Source organism: Oryctolagus cuniculus, chromosome 2 (assembly GCF_051225735.1).
Source record: "Oryctolagus cuniculus isolate XC-2025 breed Fujian yellow rabbit chromosome 2, ASM5122573v1, whole genome shotgun sequence".
Lineage (NCBI taxonomy): Eukaryota > Metazoa > Chordata > Mammalia > Lagomorpha > Leporidae > Oryctolagus > Oryctolagus cuniculus.
Genome location: NC_142868.1, coordinates 45,029,230 through 45,046,048, shown reverse-complemented (window position 1 = coordinate 45,046,048; position 16,819 = coordinate 45,029,230). Strand labels below are relative to the sequence as shown.

Below are 16,819 nucleotides of genomic sequence, written 5' to 3'. Positions count from 1 at the left end.
TTGAACAATCCCCACTGCCTCCAGGGCCTGCACTGGCAGGAAGCTAGAGCTAGGAACCAAGGTGGCTGTGGAAGCCAGGTATTTCAATATGGGATGTGAGCATCTTAACCGGTACCCTAACCCAAAGGCCAAATGCCTGCCCCAGAATTTTGCTATTTCTAGGCACACCATCCTAATTTATATGTTCACTGATGCTTAACTGTCTCTTCTAACAAAAAGAACTACAAGGTTCTTTCAGAAGTCTGGGAGAGTTTAATACTCGCAATGCCAACAAGTGATTATTGTTGATAAACAACATGTACATGGGGCCAGTGCTGTGGTGCAGGTTAATCCTCCGCTTGCAATGCCTGCATCCCATATGAGTGCCAGTTCTAATCCCGGAAGCTCCTCTTCTGATCTAGCTCTCTGCTATGGCCTAGGAAAGCAGAAGATGGCCCAAGCACTTGGGCCCTAGCACGCACATGGAAGACCTGGAAAAAGCTCCTGGCTTCAGATAGGCCCATCTCAGGCCACTGCAGTCATTTGGGGAGTGAACCAGCAAATGGAAGACCTTTCTCACTGTTGCTCCCTCTCTCTCTAACACTACCTATCAAATGAATAAGTCCAACTTATCAACCTCTATTTAAAAAAAAAATGTACATAAAATAAGGAAAGGAATTCAACTATTTATTTTTTCAAAATTATCACAATTAGCAAACTGCTGTTTTATTCTACCTTCCTATACATTTTTCTGTTGCTTGAGATTATATAACAGTAATATACCATAAAATTTTTGGGTAAATGAAAAACAGGAACAATGGTGGAAAACTGTCCATTTGTTATTACATTTCCTGTCAAAAATTTAAGTTTTTAATCATCTCAAAAGTTACAAATACTTGCAACACCTAGGAACAAGCTCATAAAAACATTATATGATAAAATACAGTTATGTAGAGATATCATGAAATCTTGCTTCTGGTATCAAGGGTTGACCAACTTTCTCTATAAAATGTCAGGTGGCAAGTATTTCAGTCTTGGTGGGCCACATGGTCCATGTCACAACTACTCAGCTCTGCTAGCTGAGCCAAAGAGAACACAAAAAACAAATGAGCTCCGCTGTGCTCCAACACAAACACAAACATGAGTGGCAGACCAGGTTCCATCCATGAGCAGTCTGCCAAACCTGATCAACCTCAAGGTTTTGATATCACTTAAGTATATATTTGGTTTTTGTTTTTTAACAATTTATTTATTTGAAAGGCAGTTACAGAGAGAGAGAGAGAGAGAGAGAGAGGGAGGGAGGGAGGGAGGGAGGGAGGGAGGGAGGGAGAGAGAAAGGTCTTTCATCTGCTGGTTCACTCCCCAAATGGCCGCAACGGCCGGGGGTGGGCCAGGTTAAAGCCAGGAGCTTCATCCAGGTCTTCCCATGGGTGCAGGGGCCCAGGGACTTGGTCCACTGTCTGCTGCTTTCCGAGGTGCATTAGCAGGAAGCGGGACTGGAGTGGAGCAGCCAGGATTCAAACCAGCACCCATATGGAACACCACCATGCAGGCAGTAGCTTAACCCATTAAGCCATAATGTTGGCCCCAAATGTGATTTAATAAATATAAATTTCGAAAGTACAACTTTTGGATTATAGCGGCCCAAGTGTGCATTTTTAATGGGAACGTAAAGATGGAAATGAGAGAAAATCTGGCCTGGTAGACAGAGTACCCAAATTAGAAAATAGTCATCTTGAGTTCTGTTTACTCAAAAGCATTATTGAGGGGTTGGTGTTGTGCTACAGTGGGTTAAGCTGCCATCTGTGACACCAGCATCCTGTATGGTCACCTGCTCATGTCCTGCCTGCTCCACTTCTGATCCAGTTCCCTGCTAATGTGCCTGGGAAAGCAGCAGAAGACAGCCCAGGTGCTTGGGCCCTGCCACCCAAGTGGGAGACCCAGAAGAAGCTCCTGCCTTTGGTCTGGTCCAGTCCTGGCTGTTGAGGCCATTTGGGGAAAGAATAGCAGATAAAAGATCTCAATCTCTCTCTCTCTCTCTCTCTCACTGCCTTTCAGATATGTAAATCTTAAAAAAAAAAAACCACCACCGTTAAAAACACTAAAACTTCCTTTTCCTTGAGAACCTTACAAACTCATTAGGCGATAAAACTTTACACGGACAATTAAACTGTAAAGCACTGCATATTTAGGGGTCAAAAGGCGCCTACAGGCTACCTGGGAATTCTACAGCAGGGGTCATGTCTGGAGCTGGCACACTAGACCACAGGGGTCATAGCAAGAGCCTGGCTGACTGGCAACAGCCCCAAAGATGATACGCAAAATCTTTGAGAAAAGAAATCCACTCAATCGAGTCTACCTAGAATTTCCCAAATTTACCTGGTGACCATGCACTCATTAATGGGGGCTGGTACCGTGGTATAGTGGGTAAAACCGCTGCCTGCAGTATCAGCATCCCATATGGGCACCGGTTTGAATCTCGGCTGCTCAACTTCCAGTCCAGCTCTCTGCTATGGCCTGGGAAAGCAGTGGAAGATGGCCCAAGTCCTTGGGCCCCTGCACCCATGTGGTAGACACAAAAGAAGCTCCTGGCTTCAGATCAGCACAGCTCCAGCCGTTGTGGCCATTTGGGGGGTAAACCAGCAGATGGAAGACCTCTCTCTCTGCCTCTCCTTCTCTGTAACTCTGATGACTTTCAAATAAATAAATAAATATTAAAACAGGCGACTCATCCATATTCTATGCTATCCTGTCAAAAATACATTTTGGGAAATGCCAATCTTGACTGGGAAGAGACAGACCATCTGCACACCAGGCTTTCTCAATGAGAGGGTGGGAGGGCCAGCAGCACTAGTGCCTCCAGGCTTGGAGAGACTGGGGTTGAAGGAGGTGCTAGATAAGACACAGGGCTCCTGGGAGCAAGGCACACAAATGTTAAAGAGGAGCTTCCCTTGCACTTGCTCACTCAGACTCGCCCAGGTTTGTGTCAGCACAAGGGCACATCAAAGTCAACACTTTTGGGAAGAAGTGTGACAAACAAAAGACACAAAAGATGCTCTGAGGCAGCGGAAAACAGACAAAAGGGAGCAGAACAACAAAGGAAGAAAGTGGAAAAGGAGGCACAGTGGCGAATGAAAAAGCAAAATTGGGGCGGAACTTTCCTAACAACCGTTCATCAGATGTCACAGTAGCAGCAGGAGAAGTCTGAGCTGCGCATCCCGAGTACCACTGTATAGACTTAAAAGTATTTTCAGAACACATACACACTGCTTCCTTTTAATGCACGCACCAGGACATCCAAGATTCTACCAAAGTACCTAGAAGTCTTAGTGATGGAGACACCAAAGAAAAAAAGACTTTTCATTTACATTTTTTCTTCAAATGTAAGACAGTTGATGGCCATAAAGAAATGATCACAAATGGAATGGATCGGTACCCCTCAAGCTAGTGTTTCCAGCTAAACAAACAGGTGTAAATAATTGCATGGTGGGAAAGAACTCTGCTGTCTATTATGCTTTCCTTCAGTGTGCATAATAAAATGATTTTAATATTCTTTTGTTTCCATGATCACCTGTCCTAAATTAAACTGTAGGGCTTTAGCTTCCTTATTTTTGTTGTTAGTTACTGATATTGGTATATATTTCCTCTATTTTTTTTTTTTTTGACAGGCAGAGTGGACAGTGAGAGAGAGAGAAAGGTCTTCCTTTGCCGTTGGTTCACCCTCCAATGGCCACCGCTGCAGCCGGCGCACCGTGCTGATCCGATGGCAGGAGCCAGGAGCCAGGTGCTTTTCCTGGTCTCCCATGGGGTGCAGGGCCCAAGCACCTGGGTCATCCTCCACTGCACTCCCTGGCCACAGCAGAGAGCTGGCCTGGAAGAGGGGCAACCGGGACAGAATCCGGCGCCCCAACCGGGACTAGAACCCGGTGTGCCGGCGCCGTAAGGTGGAGGATTAGCCTATTGAGCCACGGCGCCGGCCCTATATTTCCTCTAAATTAAACTAGTATTGTTTAAGGAAACTGGCGATTTTGCTTGTCAAGAAAATGATATTAAAGGCAATAGTTTCATTTTTTAAAAACATCAATGCTTTGGGGCTGGTGCTTTGGTGCAGCAGGCTAAGCCTCTGCTTGTGGCGCTGGCATCCCCTATGGATGCCAGTTCTAGTCCCAGCTGCTTCTCTTCTGATCCAGCTCTCTGCTATGGCCTGGAAAGGCAGTAGAAGATGGCCCAAGTGCTTGGGCCCCTATACCTACATAGGCGACCTGGAAGAAGCTCCTGGCTTCAGTTAGGCCCAGTTCCAGCCATTGCAGACATTTGGGGAATGAACCAGTGGAAGGAAGACCTTTCTCTCTGTCTTCCCCTCTTTCTGTAACCCTCTCAAGTAAATTAAAAAAAAAAATCTTAATAAAAAGCCCAAAGATTATTTTTTTTAAAAGCATTTGGGAACAGCTCAAAAGGCTCACACCGCAGAGTCCACAATGGACAATTACTAGAATGACATAATTTATGAAAAATAGGAAGTAAGATACATGGTAAGAAGTATTTTAAAGACTTGTGTGTTCTCTCTACTACTTGGGGAGTATGGGAATATGTTTTAAGGAAACTCAATGCAAGGAGGGAACCAAAACGAGACTGGCCACATGTTTTTCTTTGATGAAGCTGACAGAACACCTGTGGATTTAGTATAATATTCTCTCATTTGTATCTATTTTGAAAATAGATATAATAAACAAGCTTTAAAATGGAATTATACCCTAGTCTGTACCAAGATATAGCTATACATACACAACATTCACTGCAAGCTAATAGTAGCACTGTCTTACATCACCTAATGCACAATTTTAGACAGCCTGTTTAAAGATGGAGACTATGGGGTGACAAAAGATGCTGCAAGTTCTCTACGCTCTCTAATAGAAGAATGGTCAAAAGCTTTTGGGATATTTAACTTAGAGAAGGAAGGGCAAGAGGCCGAGGTAAGACTTAAGCGAGCCGAACAAACGAATTGGATGGCAACAGTTCCTATGTTGCAGGACTACTGAGAAGATTACAGAAGACCACATAGTTAAAAGTGCTAGGCAAAAGGACCAATTCCTAAGGGTACCCAATAAATGTTGACTGTCACTGTCACCGTGAGTTACCACATACAGGTGGGACACTTCCACTCTTAGAAGAAAAACAAGCTAGGTCAGAGGGGAAGAAATGACAGAAGATTTCAATTAACTAGCTGCTATCTGAGTTGTTCAACCATGAAAAGACCACTAGATTGGGTGCTGAGCTCCGGATCACCATGCACACATTTCTAAAACAAAGGGTGCATAATCATGTAGCAGGAAAGCCATGAAGTAAGGGTTTTATTTAGAACGTAGACCTTTTAGTGTTTTCTCCCAATGCTAAACTTGACTAGCTCTTCCTAGACTAATGCCAACATTCCCACCCTAAGATTTCACAACTCTTTATTAAGTTTTCTTACCAAAAAAGGATAGTCACCTCAGGCTTGGACATTTCATATTACTTTCCCTGAGCTGTCACATGGAAGCAAGAAGCTCATAATCCAAAATCTATCACTAGTGATGTTATAATTCCATTAAGTTCCTTAGTTCTGCAAATCATTTAATGAGGGGATCAGAGTCAGAGACTACAAAGCAGTTACTTCATTTTAAAAAAACCTTCAAGATTACTAATACTGAAGAGTTAATTAGAGTTAATTATTTCTTACATAATAATCTATTGAAAATATAGCACTTTATCCTCCAAATTAATTTGGTAAACTACAGACGCTTTTAGACCTAGATTCCTACTAACAGTGGCAGACTTGTCACTGGCAGAAGGGGCCAGAAATGCCAGTTGAGTCCACTGTATAAACTGCTACAAAATTAAGAAACACAAACCTGTGCGATCTCCTCGGTTTTCCTTAATTTTTCCTCCCAGGTCACAGTCATTTCCTGGATTAGCTTCTCGGATTCTTCCAGCCGGTCTTTCAATTCTGGAGATTTCATTGCCTACAAGCAGAATGTTACTTCATGAAACGTCTGGACGAAGCCCTGGAAAAAGAAGTTGCCAACTCTGCAAGGACCTATGTGACCATCTGTCTCCTCTCAGCTGTGCAGCTGAGATCACTGATCCCACTACCTGGGCCACGGTGAAGACTAGAAACTCAAACTATCGGAGGTACATTTAAAAGGAAGACTAGGGACCAGCGCTGCGGCACAGTGGGCTAAGCCTCCACCTGCGGTGCTGGCATCCCATATGGGTGCCAGTTCATGTCCCGGCTGCTCCTCTTCTGATCCAGCTCTCTGCAATGGCCTGGGAAAGCAGTAGAAGATGGTCCAAGAGCTTGGGCCCCTGCACTCATGTGGGAGACCAGGAAGAAGCCTTTGGCTCCTGGCTTCAGATCGTCCCAGCTCCAGCCGTTGTGGTCATTTGGGGAGTGAATCAGTGCATGGAAGACCTTTCTCTCTGTTTCTCCTTCTCACTGTCTGAACTCTACCTCTCAAATAAATAGAATCTTAAAAAAATAAAATAAAAGGAAGACTAATTCTTCCTTTTCCTCCAACCTACTGTGAAGATCTCATTCCTTTTTAAATTCTAATAGGTAAAGTATCTAGCTTCATACACAGGATTCAATTGAGTCTTTATGGATGACTTAGGAATTTACTCAAATATATACAGACTAATGTGTACATGCTGCAAAGTGGATGGTGCTAATAATACTAAGTTTGCTTGTAACTTCCCAAGAACCCTGACCTGTAAAATTATAAAAAGAGGATAAAATTCAACAGGCAATGACATGCTCAAGGTAGCTGTCCTAACTATATTTTCCTTATTTACTCCCAGAATAGGGTTCTGAAGAAAAGGGCTGTGGTGCCAGCCCCAGGAACAGCCCCCTAGTGCAAAATGACTGTAGTGCAGAAATGCTCGCTACAGCAGGAACCCTTAATCTGGTATTTCACTCCACATTTCAAGAGACGCTTCAATGTATGAATGTATGAGAATTATGTAGGTTCTCAAAATCAGTAACAAAACAAATCATTTCATGAGGGGATCAGAGTCAGAGAATGCCTTGTAGACTACACAGAAGGCTGCAGAAATTGAGGACAGTAAAGAGATGGGTACTTTAGCTAGAGCTGTTTTCCTACAAACATAATTAATCCCCAACATGGAAAGGTCGGGTCATTAAGGTGTGAAAGACCTCAAGATTTCCATTCTGAATTCCATCACTTAATGAATAAGATTAAAAACATCTGTTGGATTCCTCTTCCAATCAATCCATGCCCACTCATTTCTGGCACTAAGCTGAATCACGTATGGTTTGTTTCTGGTCACTCCCTTGCTCTCCCCTATGCTATAATATCTCTTTGCTCTCGTCTGCTGCCTGGCTACACATGAAAAATATTTTCGAAGTTCTCTGTGTTCTCTCTCTTATTCAAACCTTTTAACACCTATGAAAACTCTCAATTTCAAATGTGACAACCTTTCTTTACTTCTCAGTTCCAACTTCTCATCCTGTAGGAAATTTGAAAACTCTCAGCAGAGGACTCATCACCGGAGGCCAAAGGAAGAAACCCTGAGCTCTGGCTTGAAGAGCCTTCCCTGGATGCACAGGGCGCTGCCCGGCGCTGCCTCTTACCTCTGCTTTCGTGAGCTGCTCTCGCAGTTTCTCAACTTCCTCCCGGAGGTCTCGGATAATCCGTGCGTTCGGATCCTCGTTCACCACAGCGTGGTTCACAATGTGCTTGGCGCGATCTGCATACCGCAGTGTGGAAAGGGTTTCATCATAGTTATCGGCTGCCGGACTCACAGTTGCCACCATTGCGGTCTTGCTGTTACCCCCCAGGCTGTCCTGCAGGAGGGGGAAGAAAAGAAGGTGCATTTTAGGGAACTTGAAGTCAAACACGGTGAAGTAAGCTCAAGGTCAAACACATATTTAATGACAAAACTAGAGCTAAAAGCAGGTATACTGACTCAAATCCTATGTTGTTTGTTCTCAAAAAGGGAGGAGCTTTGATTTTTGAGAAAAGACAGGGAAGAAATATGAAGCCTGCATTTATTTCAGTTTCACAAAAATTAATTCTAAGTCCATTTGTCCCATTTTACAGGCAACAGAATAGCCTAAGTGAGCAGAAAACTCAGAATGAAGAAAAGATGGCTTAAATGCCAGCAAAATCTTCCCTAGAAGAACTGAACAAATGTGATAATGAGCACACATCTGATGGCTGTGCTACTTACCTGGGAAGCTCTGGGAAGCCTAAATAATGATGCACAAAGTTGTGGCTACAAGCTATCAGATACCTAGTAAAGTTTCCAAAACATAAAATTATAGTCTTATGAAACCAGACACATTATAGAGCTTTTTTTTTTCTTCCTGATAACCCTTCAAAAACTAACAGAACAGGTTTCTGGTTCTACACAAAAGTCTCCGCAGTTCGGACAAGGATACCGACAGAAGGCTTGTCCTGTTCATTATACTGCAATTGACAGGCACAGTGAAATGGGCTTTGGAACTGTCTTCCAACATACAGAAAAAAAGACTTTGCATCTGAGAATATTAGAAGTAACAAGATACCACTCAATCACAAAACTCAATTTGGGACATTCGTCCATCAGAGCGAGGCAGATGCAAACAAGACTGAATGGAATCCACCTGTGGTGGACAGCGCCAGAAGTGGCTCCCACTATCCTCACCTCCTGGTGTTCATCCCCAGCCCTGGACAGTAGCCAGAACTTTCTGTTGAGCGTCTGATGAACAGAATACAGCAGAAGTGATAGCAAGTCACTTTTTTTTTTTTTTTTTTTTTTTGACAGGCAGAGTTAGACAATGAGAGAGACAGAAAGGTCTTCCTTCCATTGGTTCACCCCCCAAATGGCTGCCACGGCTGGCACTGCGCCGATCTGAAGCCAGGAGCCAGGTGCTTCCTCCTGTCTCCCATGCGAGTGCAGGGCCCAAGCACCTGGGCCATCCTCCACCGCACTCCCGGGCCACAGAAGAGAGCTGGACTGGAAGAGGAACAACCAGGACACAATCCGGCACCCCAACCAGGACTAGAACCCAGGGTGCCGGCGCCACAGGTGGAGGATTAGCCAAGTGAGCTGTGGCGCCGGCCTGGCAAGTCACTTCTGAGATCAACACAAGGTGGTTCTGTCTTGGGCACATTCTCCTGCTCTGGGGGAAACCAGTTGCCATGAGCAGAGAAGACCCCATGAATAGACCCCATAGAGCGAGTCTGGAAGCAGACCTACTAAAGTCTGCCCAGCAACCACAGAAAGCAGACCCTACCACCACCAAGCGACAGACCTTGGCCAAAACCACAGAGAGGCTGATTGCTGCTTCCAGCTGTTACGTTTGGGGAGAAATCATTTACAGAGCCACAGATAAACTACTCACACACTGCTAAACCACGCCAAGCTGAGAAGAGTTATCCAGATAAGACTCAGTGGCCTCCCTGAGTAATCTCAAGATTAGAGAGAAATTCCAAAAGGCCAGTAACATGGAAATCATCAGCTCATAATAAAACTGTATTTTTGGACAATACCTACAGAAAAATTATTACTGAAAACATAACTTTTTTCCAACTCCAATATGTTTAAAATGTGTTACATAGATAATATTTGCATATGTACTTAGTTCTCAGATTTCTAAAGCTGATGACTGGCACCCCCATTTTACTGATGGGAAAACATTTATTCTGATAGAGGAGGTTAAATAATCTGCCCAAAAAACCCAGAACTAGTAAGGTAAAAAAATATTCCAGCCAAGCTAGATTCTGTTTTCAAGTTCAAAAGGACTTCCCAATATTTACTTGGTAATACATAGTTCAGATCTGAGGATTAAGACAGATTTGACCCCCTCCAAATTATTTCTTAGTATCAAGAACAACATAATACCTGAACTACTGATAACAATTCAATACAGTCACAGACAAGATACCAATTTATCCAGTACTAAAAATTTGTTTTTCCACAGAAAACATGGTTGTATTGTCAGAGAAAATATACTTTAATGCATGAAAAGGCAGGAAATAATTTGGGATTTCAAATCTATCATTGCTTGTTTTACTTTTCACTAATAGACACTCATTTCACACTGGTGGTGCCCAAGATTTGGCAACTTCCAGAAAAATGTCATGAAGACTGCCATGCACACTGATGAGATTCAAATGGGACATGAAGAGTAGCCAGGGATTAAATCCCACGTTGCACTTCAGCTCGCCAGTAGCACCACAGCGTCAGCCACATGAACCACAGGTGCTACGGGGCAAAGGGCGGCTGTGCTGATGGCTGCCAAAGGAGAAACATGCACAGACTATGCCATTATTTGTGCTGCAAAAGGGAAAGTGGGCAACAAATGCTTGGTATTTTTAAAGCCCTCATTCGGGGAGCAACAATGTGCTTACAGTAAAGTGGCCTCCTGCCATTAGTGAGAAGGAAATAGTAACAAAAGATCTGGCACTGGCTCAAGGAGAAAGAAAGCTTCTTGCTGACTCCTTAACTGTTTAATTAGGCAAACTAGACTCGCTTTGTTTCAAATTAAGTGGTCATGGGATACAAATTTAATTTTGGAAATCAAAATTTTTTAAAAGCTGAAAGAACTCTTTTCAAGTCATCTAATCAAATTGTTGCATTTTACAGACAAGAAATGAAAGCCAGGAAGACTAAGACTGGCCGACTTATCATGGATTCTAATGCTAGTTCAGAGCAGAGCTGAAATTGCCCGTTCACTCAGCTCACCCGCCCCTAAGCAACACTGTAAAAACTAAGCCAGGGTAAACACAACGTGGTGTGGCAAAAACAAGAGCAGTCAGGCAGGGGGAGCCTTCCAGACAAAGGCACCTTTGAGATCTAAATTTCAATCAGCATCACTCAGGTAAAGAGAAGCAGGGGGCATGGCAGGGGCGATGCAAGAGTGGTGGAGAACGTGCCAACGGGAGTAAGAATGTGGCCCTGGAAGCGAGACAGCACTCGCCACTTCACTAGAACTTAGAATACCAAGATCCCAAAAGGGAACAAGTTAAGAGTATTAATCTAGAAAGCTGCTGTGAGTGCTGTGCTCCTAGCTGCAGAGCACAGACCGGGCGAGAAACCTGGAAACACTGGCAGTGAAAGTGGCCTTCATTAGGGAAGCAGTACTAAGGAAGAAAAAGCACGGTGGATGCCAAAGACAACCTAGGCACTCATTCTCTACAGGAGCTGCTTGATGCTCAGAAGCCCTCGTTTAAAGACTGCCAACTCCACAGGGCAGGTGCTTGGCCTGGTGGTTAAGACCCTGGTCAGGGCACCTCCATCCTACTCGGCAGTGCCTAGGTTTCACACCTGCCTCTGGCTGCTGACTCCAGCTTCCTGCTAATGCAGACTTGGGGACAGCAGTGATGGCTCAAGTCACTGGGGGTTCCTGTCATCCAGGCGGGAGACCTGGACTGAGTTCCCAGCTTTCTGCTCCAGCCCAGGCCAGCCGCAGCATGCGTGGGCATCAGGAGAACCAGTGAACAGGGGAGTGTGAACGCGCTCTCGTTCTCAATCTGTCTTTCTGCCTTTCAAATAAACAAAAATTAAAGGGGAAAAAAAGGAGTTTTATAGCTCAAGAACACAATTATAATTCAAATGCAATGGGGAAAAAAACTGAAAAATAAACTGCAAATCTTATCCCAGATGAGTGATTTTCTGAGTTCAATGGAAGTTGTATTAAAAAGTATGCGAACCACCCCGATGTCAAATGAGGATGAAGGGGAATAGATATAGAAGGAAAAAGCAACAGAGACCTAAAAGGCACTTCAAAGAAGAATGAACTGTGTATCATCGGATTTGGAGTGGCCCTTGGGAACACTGCAAGCTCTGGAACACATTTTTAAAAAGCACTCCTATTTATGAACTTGCTGCTGAAGTCAAACAAGATACAAGGAAGGTCACATAAGCTTATAAGGAAAACTACAAAACCTGGGCTAACATTTGATCTACAACACTTATAACGTTAATGTAAACAAAAGATGAAGTGAGCTTTTTCAAAAAGTTTTGTTTTTACAAGTATTCTTCAAGCTCAAATATTTTGTCTTTCATCATTGTCTACCAAAGATGGGTAAAGTGAGCCTCCAGATGAAAAGCAACCTTTCTGAAGAGCACAGGCCAGGCGAGAAAAGTTGGGCAGTGAGGCCAGCCTTGGATTCCAGCCTTCATCCTGCCACTGTTCTGTGCACCTTCCCTGATCTGACGCTGCAGCCTACCTGACCTGCTGAGAGGCAAACGAGAGAACGCGTGGTCTCTGCTTCTACTGCCACGGGTTCCAGTTACCTGGGACATTTTATCCATGCTAGTTACATCGACAGCAGTTACTTCCTATTGTTTGAGATGGGATGAAGTAGCAAACATCACACAACAAGGACAATAATAGTCCCTCTTTCAAATCAGGCGCATCAAGGAAGTGTTTCTGTGGAACGTTTGAGGAAGAAGGAAGGATCTCACCCAGCTTTCTTCGGGAGAAAACGTGCGAGATTTTTAAGATGAATCATTGACACATTCCTTGGTAGTAAATGTTTTGTAATAATCCTTTACGAGATTTTTTTTAATTATCAAATTTGTTTACCCTTTGTTTCAAACTTCTAATTTTATTGCATTTTAGCCAAAGTGTTTAATCTATCAGAATTTCCACTGCAGCAAATTTCATTTAAGCAGAACTTAGTGACACTGATGGAAAAAATGTTTTCACTTGACAAAGCCTGTTCAGATGGTGAGCTGTTTTAGTTTACAAAATGGAATATTGGGAAATCTTTCAAGGGGTGCAGAAAGCGTTAGATCTGACTTCCCTTCACAAGGGCTGCCCCCTAAATCTGCTGTAAGTTAAGTCAGTAACTGTGACCTCTGTTCTCAACCCTAACAGAGACAGGTGGTCAACAAAGTTTTCTTTCCTTTTTTTTTTTTTTTTTTTTTTTTTAAGATTTATTTATTTATTTGAAAGTCAGAATGACAGGGAGAGAAAGAAAGACAGAGAGAGATTGAGAGATCGAAAGATCTTTCATCTGCTGATTCACTCCCCAGACGGCCTCAACAGCCAGGGCTGGGCCAGACCATACCCAGGAGCTTCCTCCAGGTCTCCCACGTGGGTATCAGGGGCCCAAGCACCTGGACCATCTTCCACTGCTTTTCCCAGGCCACCAGCAGAGAGCTGGATGGGAAGTGGAGCATCTGGGACATGAACCAGTGTCAATAAGGGATGCTGGTACTCCACGTGTAGATTTACCTGATATGCCACAATGCTGGTTCCCAGTGAATATATTCTTGATCAATGAGACAATGAATGCTCACAAAACTAAACGTGGCACACAAAATTATTTCTCCATTTTAAAAAAGTAAGGGAAAAAAAAGAGTATTAGGCAAAGTATTTTGCTCAGGGTTGACACCCTCTGTAAAAAGTTAAACTGTCACTAGAACTATATCCTCTAATACCCAGTCTATCTCCCACTAAGCACACCCCTCCACATAGACAGCGGGAACCTGGAACAGTTTTCTGTTTCATCAGACTCTATGTGCCAGTACTGTGCTGTCACGGAGTCCACCACAGATTCACATTCTAATAGTCTGAGCACACACTGAAGTTCCCTTCCTAGGTGCTGATCCATCAAGGGCAGGGAGTGGCTTACGACGCCATACAGTCTCACAGTGTCGCTCCCCGTCTTCATGGAGGAACGACACAGGACCCTGCGCTGTTCTTTCGTCTGCTCGGCCCTCCCCGGGTTTGCTGCTGGTTCTTCCCAGGTTGGCTACTATCCCTTCCACCTCCGTGGAAGGGCAGTTCCCCCTGGCCACATTCCCCACTTCCGCAGGGGAGCGGCACACCGCCGGCCGGCTCTCTTGGGGGCTGCACAGGTGTTCCCCTTAGATGTTCCCCTTAGATGTTCCTGGTGCATGCCGTCTCTCTCCTCCTTTATAGTCCTCCTCTGCCAATCCCAACTCGGCTGCCCACACGCCGAGTACGCTGCTCTCCTCCAATCAGGAGCAAGTCCTACAGTTTATTGGCTGAACTGGAGGCAGCTGTGTAGAAGCTGTTTTCTTCTCTCCCAGCACCATGTTGTGGGAGAGCAGATGCATAGAATAAGTCTTAATTCCAGTAACTTAGTCTAGTCCGAGCTGCTCCCCACACACAGCCCTTCATACAGGTTTTCTTTCTCATTTCCATTGCTCTCAGTCATAATGAATCAATTAAGCACTGAATGTGTACTCTGCTCTGTATCCTTTAATAAAAAACTCAAAGAAGCGGAAGTAGGTTAAGCCATAGCTTGGTTTGCCTGCATCCCATATCACAGTACCTGATACAAGTCTCAGCTACTCTTCTCCCCATCTAACTTCCTGTTATTGCACCTGAGAGACATCAGATGATCTGCCATCCATTCAGGAGACCCAGATAGAGTTCCTGGTTCCTGGTTTTGGTCTAGCCCTACTCCAGCTGATCCAAGAACTTGGGAAGTAAACCAGTAGATGAAGATGGATTTCTTTCTCTCTCTGCCTTGCAAATAACTCTCATTTAAAATAAGCTTAAGCAAACTAAAATGATCATGAGTCAAGTAAAACAGAATACAAGGTCCAAAATGTCAAACACAAGGACTCTCAAAACATAGAGCCACCCAGCAGTGTGTGTCAGACAGTGGAAGATCCTTTCCCATGACTCACTCAGCTGTCACATTAGCAGTGGGTCCTTCTTCTGTTTCCCCTAAGCCCCAGGCTAAATTGTGTGAGAAGGGGGTGCCCAACAACCCAACTCCATCCAGGTTCTGGGGGACTGGGATGTTAATTACTAAGAAGAAATTTATGCTCAATCCACTAAAATTGCTGTGGGTCTATGATGAATTTATCAATTATTTTGTAAGGGCCCAATAAGTACACATTTGGACACTGATATAGGAAATGGTAACTGGAGATTAATAGTACACTCTTGTCACCTTTCTTCCACAAACCACCTACAGTATGCCAGGATGGGAAAAAAACAAGAAGGAAAAAACTTACTTTGAGCAGCCATGTGAGAACGGAATCACGATAAGGAACAAATTTATTCTTGTTTTTGCCAGCACTCTGGTCTGCCAGGGCGGAGATAACCAGACCGAGGGTTGTGAGGGACCTGCACAGTACAACAAACCATAACAATTACACAAAAGGAGTAACAATTACACAACTGTCACATTTTAGCACAAAGACTGAAAACCAAGATGCTTTGCTCCTACTTGTGAGCAGCACTGTCGTCAACATTTTGCTGCTCAGTTTAGAAAAACACAAATTCTAAGTAGCTGTTGTCCCTCTAAGAATACATCAAGCAATGAAAATGCTTAGCCTGATTGTTTATTTCATTTGGGTAGATGAAAATGTAAGCTGTAAATCTTCAGGTCAAGATAAAGATTCAAATAGCTCTTCAAGAAAGGAACCACAAACACAACAACAAAAACATTTATAAGGCAAAAAACATGCATGTTTTAATAACAGTACAACATGTGGATGGCAGTGTCCCATTATCTCCAACTGGTGACTAATGGCTTGCTATGCGTCCTTCCAGGAGCCATGAGGACAGAAAATATCCCCACCCACAAGGACTTAACAGTTTAGCTTGAGGAGGAAACTGTAACCACATGAACGAAAAAGCAAACAGATGTTTATCTCATAAGATCCTAGCTTCTTGCACTTGGACACACAGCAGCAGTTAGAATACACCTAGTACACATGCTGTTTGCTCAGAGAGCAACACATGGGTCAAGGTCTACAGTGAAAAATCAGAGAGACCTTTGTTCTTTAATATAGATGAGACCAATGATTCTCAACCCGGGGTGGGGGTGGGCGGGAGGGGAGGGACACACCGTGCACCTCTAGCAAATAGATAGCCATGCTGAGAGTCTGGGTTGTACCATTGCATGTGAGGGGAGAGGCAGCAGGTGCTACTGCCACCTAGTGGGCAGATGCCAAGGATGCTGCAAAACATCCTACAGTGCACAAGATCACTCCTCTTCCAGGACAAAGAATTACCCAAAACGTCAATAGGGCCACTGTTGAAACACCAACTTAACTGGGGCTCCTCTGACTCATCAGGCATTACACAACATAAAGTGAGCTCAGGCCCATTAAAAATACAAAAAAAAAAAAAAAAAAGTTCTGAACTATCTATGATAGCCTTAATCTCTCCAGAATCTTATTATTTTAATAACCACAGAGGTTCACCTATTTGGCTATTAAATCAATAAATCAGCTAAAAAAAAAAAGCTTCTGGGAAACTTACTTGTTAATGTTGCTCCCTTCCTTCAGCCTGTCACCTGCAGCTCCAGTTTTTGTTGCTCGTTCACTACCGGCTAAGTCCACCAAGCTCAGTTTGCCCACTTTCTCCCCAGATGTCTACCAAAAAAGTGATAAACACCAGTACATAGTTAAAAAGTACAGAAATCAGACTATCTCAATTGAGTTTGTCTAAATCCTTCACTGCAGTTATTTACTGTTATTTCAAAATCATTTTGTGCTGGTATGCAACACTGAAACTGCATACTCTAGCTGGTAAATTCACACAGCAGCTACAGAGCTCCACTCACCCAAAAAGCCTGAAAGTTCATTATCTCAGACACAGCACCTTGAAATGACACACTTTGAAGACAGCCAAAACAGTTGAGAGAAATACACAAAATATTTTTTATTTTTATCATGGTTTGAAACTATACTTAAAACTTCATGAATATTTACCAATAATTCTGAGGCAAAATACTTGCAATTCTTACTGCTCTAGAAAAACACTAATCTGACTTTTATACAATAAAAGAATTCCTCAAAACATGTTCTGAAGTCTTCCATCTTACTCATATTTAATAATTCCTTCTTATTTCACAACTGC

General features: G+C 43.5%; 1 protein-coding gene across 4 annotated transcripts in view; it reads right to left on the bottom strand.

Moving 5' to 3' along the window:
* KIF13B (kinesin family member 13B) overlaps positions 1 to 16,819 on the bottom strand; it is a 217,403-nt gene that overhangs the window by 97,158 nt on the left and 103,426 nt on the right. For all 4 annotated transcript variants that reach the window (XM_051842522.3, XM_051842523.3, XM_089325433.1 and 1 more), the window contains exons 9-12: positions 16,220 to 16,332; positions 14,965 to 15,076; positions 7,607 to 7,819; positions 5,868 to 5,978 (exon numbers count right to left, since the gene is read on the bottom strand). In XM_051842522.3, the coding sequence (XP_051698482.2) occupies positions 5,868 to 5,978; positions 7,607 to 7,819; positions 14,965 to 15,076; positions 16,220 to 16,332 (549 nt within the window). The remainder of the gene's footprint in view (positions 1 to 5,867; positions 5,979 to 7,606; positions 7,820 to 14,964; positions 15,077 to 16,219; positions 16,333 to 16,819) is intronic.